This window comes from Equus przewalskii, chromosome 18 (assembly GCF_037783145.1).
Source record: "Equus przewalskii isolate Varuska chromosome 18, EquPr2, whole genome shotgun sequence".
Lineage (NCBI taxonomy): Eukaryota > Metazoa > Chordata > Mammalia > Perissodactyla > Equidae > Equus > Equus przewalskii.
Window position 1 is genome coordinate 3,342,885 of NC_091848.1, and position 10,909 is coordinate 3,353,793.

Genomic DNA, 10,909 nt, shown 5'->3' on the forward strand with positions numbered 1-10,909 from the left:
CAGACCAGAGACCTCTAAATTGTTTCAATCAACAGGCTTAGGAATTTTGGATTTCCCCCCATTGTAGGCATATATATTGTTTTGAACCAAGCAAGCATGTACATTTTAGAATTTTTAACTTTTTTTCTGTAATTGGGAATAACTTGATTTTTAAAGACTAAGGTTTCAAAATTCACGCCTGGATTAGAAAAAGAAATGAGAAGAAACCTGTGGGAACCCAAGGAGATTTGCCTGTCTGTCTCTTTCTACCATTTTTGAATGAAAGGCATGAGGATGCGAGCACACCAGTCATGTGCATTTCCTCGCTGTGGCTCTCCCGGCGGGGGGTGGGCAAGGTGCCCAGGTGCCTGTGAGTGCCCAGAGTGGCCATGAGTGCTCTCAAGTGCCCCAAGTGCCCCCGAGTACCTTGGGTGCTGCAAGCGCCCGTGAGTGCCCTGTGAGTGCCCATCAGCATCCGAGAGTGGCCCCAAATGCGCCAAGTGCCCATGTGTGCCCCAAATGCCCCCAAGTTCCCTGAATAACCCTGAGTGACCGTGATTGCCCGAGTGCCTGTGAGTGCCCCTGATTGCCCCCAAGAGCCCCTAAGTCCCCTGAGTGCCCCAGGTCCCCGTGACTGCCCCCGTGTTTCCCCGAGTGCCCCTGAGTGCCCCTGAGTACCCGAGTGCCCCAAGTGCCGCCAAGTGCCCCTGAGCCCGCGTGTGCCCCTGAGTTCCCCCGAGTGCCCTTGAGTGACCCTGAGTGACCTGGATTGCCCCCGATTGCTCTGAGTGCTCCTGAGTGCCCAGGGTACCACTTAGTGCCCCGAGTGCTCCTGAGTGCCCGTGAGTGCCCCCAAGTGCCCTTAAGTACCCCGAGTGCCTGTGAGTGTCCCCGAGTGTCCCTGAGAGCCTGGCTTGAACGTCAGTGTCTGTCCTCCGCTCGGCGGCAAGCTTATCTGGTCTATCCAAAGGGGAAGTCGACAGTCCTTCTTGTGGGGTTATTGGGAGGATTCTCGGCATTTGTGGCATTGAGCGTTAGCTCCTGTTGCTCCTCTTAAAGGCTAGATGAGGGCCGGCCCCGTGGCCGAGTGGTTAAGTTTGCACGCTCCGCTGCGGCGGCCCAGGGTTTCTCCAGTCCGGATCCTGGGCGCAGACATGGCACCGCTTGTCAGGCCACGCTGAGGCAGCGTCCCACATGCCACGACTAGAAGGACCTACAAGTAGAATATACAGCTATGTACTGGGGGGCTTTGGGGAGAAGAAGAAGAAAAAGAAAAAAGGTTGGCAACAGATGTCAGCTCAGGGCCAATCTTAAAAGGAAAAAAAAAGGCTACGTGAATATATTTTCCCTGTCATAACTCACACTCATAATGTCATACCCAAAGATACGTAAATAGAAAGTTTTTGACGTGTTCTTACCAAAAACACTTCAACCAAAAAATTGATACAAGTCAAGGTTTGAAAAGTGTGGTTGGGTCTTTTTTGGTATTTAAAATAGTTTTCTCAGCTCAGACTGCTACAACGAAACATCATAAACTGGATGGCTTAAACAGCAGACGTTTATTTCTCAAAGTCCTGGAGGGGGGGAGTCTGAGGAGAGCGGGCAGATGTGCTGTCTGGCGAGGGCCCTCACCCTGGTTTGCAGAGGGCCCCTGGTCACCGTGTCCTCACGTGGGCTGGGGAGACCTCTCCGAGTCTCTTCCTATAAGGGCATTTTTGACATCATGAGGCCTCCACACTTAGGACCTAAGTAACCTTCTGAGGGCCCCACCTCCAACTACCATCACATCGGGATCAGGGCTTGAACATGAGAGTTTTAGGGGGAACAAATATTCAGTCCACAGCAACATTGTAATGTGCTTTGCCTTAAACTAGGAAGCCAAAATTATATTCGCTAGAACCAAATATGTAGTCCTCAAGCAGAGACAACAACTGAATGCTCCAGGGTGACACCGCCAAGGGGACTCTGTCTCCGTCAGTGCTGGCCCCAGATGAAGCTGGCTTTCTTCCCTCTTTGTCCCCACGCTTCCTTCCTCCCCAGTGTCTAAGGGCCTCTAGCAGCTCTTGAGTTGTCCAGTACCCGTGAATGGCGGGCCAGACCGCTCCCCAGAACTGTGCCCTTTCCCCAAAGCTCTGGGCCCTCAGGGCACAGCTGTCAGCTGTTTTTTGTGTTAATTCCCTGATTAAGTCATTCTCAGCTGTGAGAAACACTGTCATTGTTTTTTTCCTTTTAAAAAAGTAACTTGTTAGTCAAATAAGTCTCTAATAGGCTAGGACTGGAGAATGTTTTTAGGGGGACCTCCATCTTACTAAATTCCTTTGCACCCCACCTTTGTTCTGTGAAGGCAGGGGCTCCTCGCCTTGTTGCCCCGTCTTGCGCCAGTCGGCCTCCTCTGCTGAGCACCGATGCATCTCGCGCCTGGAGGACAGGGCGCTCTGAGGTCTTCAGCAACGATCTAACAGTTTACAAACACTGATGTTGAGCGCTAGCTGCATGCCAGCACTGCACTGGGCCGTTTACTCCTCACAGGAGCACTGTGAGAGAGGGGCTGCCACTCCTGAAGGTCACAGATAAGAAAACAGTAGCAAAGGTGGTGTAAGCAATTTGGCCCAGTCACCAAGCCCAAAGACTAACAATCTTCAACAATTGCTCACATTTATTGTGCACATGCTATCTGCCAGGTGCAATGCAAGTGCTTTGCATGAGCTGTTCACTTAATCTTTGCTCTGATCCTTTGAGGTTGGTTCTGGTGTATTATCTTCACTTCTTAGAAGAGGAAACAGGGAGAGGTTAAAACAACTTGGTCACGTTAGACGAACAACTTGGTCATGTTAGACGATTTGTAAATTGTAGACCCAGGCTTAAAAGAAAAAAGTGGAAACTAACCATGGAATGAAGAGTGGAGTTAGTTGTGAGGACTTTTCTTGGGCCAATCATGTTTTTGAAGCATAAGCCACGGTAATTTCTAGAACCAGCGTAACAGCTGTGTTCCTCTGTATAAACCCAGGCCATGGGGTATAGGTTCTGCTTGCGTCTCCTGCGTCTGGGCACAGACGACCGGCCGGGCAGCAGACAAATCGCCATGCCACGTGAGGGACGGCCACAGCTCCACAGCCCAGCCCGCCAAGCCGTCAGCTCTTCTCACAGGCAGAGCTGCTGAAACCCAAACCTGACACTTAAAGCCAAGAAACGCTGGTCTGTGAACCACTGGCAGGCCATTCAAGCTTGTGGAAGAGTCCTTCAAGAAAACCCTAGCTACCGATGATTTCTCTCCAGTCATTGTATATGAAGCGGGTGAGAATCTGAAAAATGAGTAAGTTTGCCACCCAGATGAGGATGTGGGGTGGCCAGACTCATTCCCGGCACAGTCCACGGGGATAAGAGCCGGCATCTGGTGGGGAGCAGTCACAGGAAGGAAGGGAGAGAACGGTAAATAGTTCGTTTCTTTTGGCCTTTTCATATTAAGGAGGAGCATGATTATCAGAGTACTAAAATTACATGGTATTCTGTCAGGGGAATCTTTTAAAATTCACATGACTTAGAGAATTAAAAAGATAGAATTTAATATTTGGGTTATTAAGAGCACATCTCAAGCAAAAGCAAGGCAAACGTGGTTCAGGCAGAAGTTGTATATAATTTAAAGCAAATGGAGAGTTTTTCTCATAATTTAGAAGCAACTTCCCCCTGAGGGCCTAAAGGTTCACAAAAATTAGAATAATTTAACCAGAAGGCCTCTTAATGATGTTTTTCCCAGTTGGGGGTATTATTATGTATCTGTCTAATGCACAGAATGTTATGGAACTGTGGGTAACAGGGAAAAACATTTTTATGTATCTTACTTTTAGATTCAGATGTTGAACAAAAATAATAAGGTATACTCTCAAAAACCTTAACTCACTCATTGGCCTTTGTATCAAAGCATTTCTAGTCTTACGAGGTGCTCTCTAACCTGTGAGATTAAAGGAACTAGGAAATGGGCACGAATATTGTGGCATTCTTTCCAAGGTAATTTTGTTCAAATTTCATCACTTTTCAGTTTTCCCATAATGTGTGTTTTAACACTTACAGTATTCCAATTACATCAGAAAAACATGAAAATTACTTTAATTCAATCATTTTATTTTTAGAACAAAATATTTTTCAAATCCATTTGATAATAAATATTTTAATAAATATAACAAATAAATATGTTAGTTTACATGCTTTCATGAACACAAAATTATATAAATAAATATTTTAAAATAAATTATGCTTGAGTGTTTGATTCTATAAACAATTTGGTAAAGAAATAGCTTATAAATTCTTGCTCTTCTATTAAAGGGAAAAGAAAAACACATTCATTGAGGACATTTTCCCTCCTTAGCAATTTGCTCATGAAAACTTAAAAACAACTTATCCATAGTAAATGTGAAATATACTTGAAAGGCTATCAGTCACATCCTCCACATCTTGGGGGTGACTGAGGTAAACAGGCATGAGAATCTGGACCATCTTAAGCGGGACCAAGTCAAGCCACCCCCTCCCCAGGTCTTAACCCACATCCTATTAAAATTTCTTTGGTTCAAATTTTTATAAAAATGACTCGAAGGCTGGGAGAGACCTGAGCTCTTTAGGAAGAATTCAGATAGCCCATCATCCTGTTGATGGTCACTGCGCGGATTCTGAAGGCATGAAGAAGGATGCAGAGCTTGACTTTAGTTTTATAAAAATCCAGTCCTTCAAGGGAGGGCTTTTGTGGCACAGTCTCACTGTTGAAGTTCAGGGCCTGGGAGAATAAAAATCGAGCATTTCATATGTGGTATTCCAAAATTAAAAGAGTCATCCGTAAAAATGGGTGAAACCAACGCACGTCTCAGAGCCTGCAACCCCCTCCCTCACTACGTCTCCTCAACCCAGATGGACTCCCGGCCAGATGGCCAGGCCGAACCTGAGAAAAGAAACGCTTGTGCTCCCAGCCCCTGTGCTGCAGTGAGCTCTGAAGAGGCCTGAAAGCTCTTTAGAAAATCCGTGGTGAGAGCTGCATTTTAGCAAAGACCAGTTGTGTTACAGCGCCATCTGTGGCACTAACTGATTTTCATGTGTCATGTGGAGAAGTCAAGTCCTTTTTAGAACAGAGAGGTGACGGACTGCTGTTAACTGGAACTCTCTATCAGTAACAGACCTGTTCACTAGACACTCGTGTGCGTCAGATAAGGACCCTGCAACAGATCCCCCAGTGTTGGCCCTTTAAATTGATAACACAGTGCAAGACCTTATATCTGCACAACGATCAATACCTTCATTTGTTCCTCACAAAACGCCTAAAAGAAAGGTGGATGGGTAAAGCCACTGCATCTTACAGAGGAAAACAGAGGCACAGAGGGGTGAATGGCTGATTACCAGCAGAATTGATTCCAGCACCCAAATCATCCGACTCTTGGACCTGAAAATGAAATATCATCTGCAGCTCTCTAGATGGCTCTGTTCTTTGATGCTTGTGTGAAGTTTTTGGCACCAAAAAAAAGAATGAATGAATGAAATATAAATAAATTCCTTTTCAGACAATGATTTCCGACAGCATCTTTTTCCCCAAGGCCTGGTCACCAAGGCGCTCGACCTGCTCCTTCTTGTGTGGATGTTTCTGTCTTGTATCACATGTGCTACGGTGATTCAGGAAATTACAAAGCAAGTTCTTGTCGATGAATAACACTGAGGATGTCCCCGGGTGATAGGTCATTCCTTTACTTCATTCACATTTTAGCTCAAAATGGGTCATACCCAGGCACGAGCCGCTTGTCTTCTCTAGCCGGGTCTGCAGCTGTGCACGCCAGCCCTTGCGGGCATGTCCTGCCACATCTAGAGGTGAGAAGGTTGGTGTTGTGGAGTCCCTGCGATGGGGGCTTAAATCCTAGCTCTGCCACTTACAAGCTGTGTGACCTCGGACAAGTGGCTGACTCTCAGCTTCGGTTTCCTCCTGGTACAGACCCCACATGGCTGCTGTGAGGACAATGTAAGGAAATGTCTGAAAACATCTGCAGGGAGCCTGGTGCCGGCACGTGGCCACAGACGGAGGCTGCTTTCCCCGACGTGGCTGCACCGGCCGGCCTCTGGGGGGCACCCTCCAGCCGGTGCTTTGCAGGGCCTTGCCAAGGGGCATTTCAGGCCTCTCGCAATCCAGGAAGGGCTGATCTTACACTTCTGAGGGGACCCTGGCTGGCTCTCAGCAAGAAGAAGGCACTCCCCGACAGGATGAAGGCCTCACCTGCATCAGCTTGTCAATGGCTGTCAGCATGTTCTCATCCAGAAAGATCTGCCTCTGAGGATCTATCAACAGCTTGGCATTCATGGCCTTGAACTCCACCTGGTACATCTTCAAGTCCTCATAGATGCTGCTAAGGCACAGCGTCTGGGTGAGGTGACACAATGGGGAAGGAACCGTTGAGACGGGCTAAAACGTTTCCCCCTCGCTGGATCTGAGGAAAGAGTTTAGTGTCTTACCATCATAGAAGAGGCCTTTCCGGGGGTCAGGCAACTCCCATTCTAGAAGGAAAAACAATCAGGATCAACGATATGAATGCATAATACGGGCTGAAACCTTTCATTTTCTGACTTACAGTTATGAAAGAGATCTCTCTGGAAGCCAGGCAACTCTCGTTCTAGAGGAAAAAATCACATCAAAGATATTAATTCTTAATAGACATTTTTCAGAGTTTTCTTCTCAGACATCTCTTTAAAACATAATATAAAATTTACCATCAACTATTTTTAAGTGTAGAGTTCAGTAGTTAAGTATAGTCACACTGTGTGAAAAAACAAATGTTTTGTAACTTTTTTTTTGAATCTGACTTCTGAAGTGGGGACTGTTAAAGTGCCATGCTGATGGAGACCAGACACGTGCACGCTCTGGACGAAGACACGGTTGGAGGCACCCTGAACAGCACGAGAGGCTTTGGGCCGTCCGTACCGGGGCGAGTTCCAGGGGGAGGCAGGCCGCCACGGTGCTGCTCTTGTCTTTTGTGATATCCTCATGATCGATCTCTTCAGAAGTGCAGGAGTAGAATTCTAGGGTTTGCCTGGCCTGTAAAAAATGAAGAGAGACCCAGTTTAAAATATTAAGAGGGCACATGGCTCTGCGTGAGGCTGGCACCCCAGGTGCCAGCAAAGCGAGAGCTGGCTGCCCTCAGCCTCCATCTCTTCCACATAGGGAGCTTGGGCCCTTCAGAAGACAAAGAACAGGTCACTGACTTCTTCCTCCCCCCCTCCTCTCCCTTTGCTTATGACATGTCTCTCTGGATGATATGCTTTTCTATTACGTAAACACCATAAACCATTTCAGCAGGCTGTGCTAATCGATTTCTACACCACGCTGGGACACTGGCTTCTGGTGAAAACAGGTTTTTTCTTTTGCCAAAGCACCTGAGTTTTATGAATATCTTTTCCAACTATAACTTCTAAAGGGGGAACTGTTAAGGTCAAAATTTGATGCCTATATCAAACATGCAACCCTAGAGACAAGCAGAGGTTTTATCTGTGGCACGCACACACAGACGTCACGTTACGAGCACATTGGGAAAGCACTGTTGAATGTCATTATGAAATTGATCTTCAGAGGTCAGCAACCTCCTCACTGAAGATGAGGATCATTTTTCCACTCAAGAAGCCTGATGTGTGCCAGGTACTAGGCTCGGCCCTGAGGAGCATGACAAAGAAGAAGACGGTGCTGTGCCCCCCAGGGCTCTAAGTCCAGCTGCAGATCTGCGAGCGCCCAGGTGGCTAGGAGACGCACTGCAGGGAAGAAGCACTGAGAAGCTGTGAAGGCTCTGAGGAGGGCGTGGACAGGGAAGCACAGGCGTCACCAGAGATGGGGCTTAGGATGTTGACAGGCAAAGGAGGGAGAATCTCAGGCAGAGGGAGCTGCACGAGCCATGAATCGAGGCTCGAGAGTGCAGAATGTGTTTGGGAACAACTAGTGAAACCCATCAGTGTAGACATAATGACACTCCCACCAAAGGATGTCCACTCCCACTCCCTGGAGTCGAGGGCGCGTCATGCTGCACAGCAAAGTCAACGAAGCTTGCTACCAGCTGACTGTACAACAGTGAGGCTCCCTGGGACATCTGAGTAGGTCCAACGTGATCACTGCGTCCTTCTCAGCGGAAGGAGAAGGCAGGAGAGTCAACGTCAGACTAATGCAGCATGAGAAAGGCTCAGCTGGCCACTGTTAGCTGTGACGACGGAAGGGGCTGTGCACCGAAGAATGTGGGCGCCTCTAGAAGGCAGGGCAAGGCAAGCAACCAGACTGTCCCCTGGAGTCTCCAGCAAGGGACACGGCTCTGCTGACACCTTCATCTCAGCCCAGTGAGGCCCATTTCCAATTTCGGCCTCCAGAGCCGTAGGATCACAAAGGCGCCCCGGCTGCTTTGCGTGCGCTGTTTGCACAGGTGCTCAAGCAGACCTTGGCAGCCAATGTCCGGAGCCCGCTGCGAAGGGTGAGGTTTGGAAACGTGGGCCCTCTGTTGTGGTTCTTCAGATCTTTTCAAGAGAAACTGGAAATCTGGATTCTTATATGAAAAGTCCACTTTTCTCAATGGAATCAAACTCAAAAATCAAAATAAATACAAAGGACATGGGCCTAACTATACAAGTCCGTGGGCTGGATAAGGCCTGCAAATTGCATACATTTGCCCCCTCTTTTTTCTGCCAGGGGCTAGCTGACTTGTTCTGGCAAATTTGACAAAGGAGTGATATAAAAAATATCAAATTGAGTTCTGCAGTCTTTTGAGCTTTGGTGCCCTATCTGGGAGTGGGAGAGTCAGCTTTTTCACAGAAAGCATCTATTTCGGTTGGAGTCCCTAAATTTTCCCCCTATTGAACCTCTCCTGGGGACTCAAAGTGCTGACCTCCGCAGCTCTCACTGGGTGAGCCACTTCCTAACCAAGGTCGCCGGAACTGCACCTAGCAAGGGGCAGCAGGCTGTGAGCGACAGAGGGGGAGTTCTTTAAGAAGGCCACTGGCATCGAGCTTATCTTAAGATATTCACAAAACAACAAGCTAGAAAATATTCAAGAAAGATTCACTAGAGAGCAGGAAGGCAAGACGACAGCTTTTAACACACTGGCCTTTGGTCGCTGCAGCAAAAGCAGTAACTAGGGGAGCACTTTTAAAAGGAAAAACCCCACTTTTTTTTCATTAAAATATGAAACCTAAAAAAATGAAGCAGCTGTAAATAAAATTAGATAACCCTGTTCCTAGAAAATGAAGGCTGGATGTGCACTGTCACAGGTCCCCTCAGTGTGTGGCTCTGACGAGATGCGTCAGTACGTGACAGGGAGGCCTAATTCACGCTCGCAGCCCCTGGAGCACAGAGGCTGTGCCTGGTCACACCGGCCTGCGGTGATACGTGGGTCAGAGACACACTGTTGGCAGGCTACAGGGAACACTGTAACTAGCCACTTTCCCCTGTCTAGACACAGCCAGAATGAACGCCATGATAATTTATGACCCCTCCTGCTTCCTCTGGAGACACAATTTCATTGAGACTCTTTCGCGCATAGCTGGGCCATTTGTGAAGGACCTTCCCCCATTGCCTGCAGTTCCGCCAGGTGACCAGGGGCTCCAAGAAGCCCCTTCCCTACAGAGGCTGCAAAGTGGAACAAGGACACTGAAAAGCTCACCTTCTGAAGCGTGTTGCTGACGGTCCTCAGCAGGTTTTGGGAGTGGTTGAGGCACTGGAACATTCCTGGGCCTGGTGTGGCTGTGGGGAGGTTCCTGGCCAAACTGAGGTGGTCCAGGTGGTTTAGGAGGACCAGGATGGCCACAAGGAGGAGGCCTGGAAGCAAGGGGCAGGTCACGTTTGTCAGCCTGGTTTGGCTGCCCTACTTTCCATCCTTCTGGCCATCCCCACCCATCCACCCACTGCCAATTTTCCTTCAACATCTGCAGATGCATCAAGTTCTCGGAAGGCCACGCTCTCCTCTAGGGCTGGAAGCCAACCCGCTGTGAGGGCCCCCTAATGAGCTCAGATAAGGGTAAGGGACTCAGAGCCCACCCAGAGAAAACCTCCATTTCACAAGGAGGGGAACTGAGGCCAGGTGGTGAAGTGACTGGCCCAGACTCATAGTTTTGGAAACCGGGGGCCGACAAAGCCTCACTCTGAAGCCGGCTGGGATCTGCCCTCTTGGAGCTGTGGCTGGGGAGCCCTGAGCAGGAAATCGACCGCACGGGGCCTCCGCTTCTCAACCGTGGAGTGGGATAAAGACACTTAGCTCCCGGGCTGTCTCAGGAGGAAAGGGCCGCCGTCCCCCAGGGCGCGGGCCGCTGAGCGGGGCGCCGCTACTCACCGCGCGGGGCGCACATGGCGAGCGGGCGCTGCGCCGACTCTGGACTGGCCGCGGGACGCCGACGGGTGGACGCCGCAGGTGAGGGCGGTGGTGGCGAGCCCGGCCCGGGGGGTGACATTTTTATAATTGCCCCGAGGCGCGGCAGGACTTTCCCGGGACCTGCTCCCTCGCTTGCTTTCTCTCTCTGTCTCTCTCTACATCAGCATCTCGGTGACACGTGGAGTCCGGCCCGCGGCGCTGGCGCGCTTTCGGGTTCACTCGCGGCCCGGCCGCAATCGTTCCGGGACGGCCCCCCGCCTCCGGCCGCCGCTCGAAGCGAAAGTGAAATCCGCGCGAGCCGCGGCGCGGGGTCCCCGGGCAAGCCCGTCCCCGCCCGCCGCCCTCCGCGCCCGCCGCCCGGCCCGCGCCCCGCCGCCCGGCAGCGCCCCCTCCCGACGGAGCGCCCGCCAGTGCCAGCCACTTCGCAGCTCCTCTATCCAGGGTGGGCCCTGATGGTGAGGGACCTCCCGCCCAATTCTGGGTGGGGGTGGGCAAATCATTCATTCATTCATCATTCATTCAGATGGTCCTCTGCTTACTAGGCCGACGTTGTGCCAGGTGCGCGACGCCCC

The 10,909-nt window shown here is 50.0% G+C and overlaps 1 protein-coding gene across 1 annotated transcript; it reads right to left on the minus strand.

Annotated features, from left to right (window-relative positions):
• Positions 1 to 4,077: 4,077 nt before the first annotated feature.
• Positions 4,078 to 10,692, minus strand: IL12A (interleukin 12A). The gene is made up of 7 exons (XM_008538081.2): positions 10,299 to 10,692; positions 9,633 to 9,787; positions 6,923 to 7,036; positions 6,573 to 6,614; positions 6,457 to 6,498; positions 6,221 to 6,364; positions 4,078 to 4,744 (listed from the first exon to the last, which is right to left on the minus strand). Exons 1-7 carry the CDS (start codon positions 10,414 to 10,416, stop codon positions 4,589 to 4,591), a joined length of 771 nt encoding a protein of 256 aa, XP_008536303.1. The 5' UTR covers positions 10,417 to 10,692; the 3' UTR covers positions 4,078 to 4,588.
• Between the last annotated feature and the right edge of the window lie 217 nt (positions 10,693 to 10,909).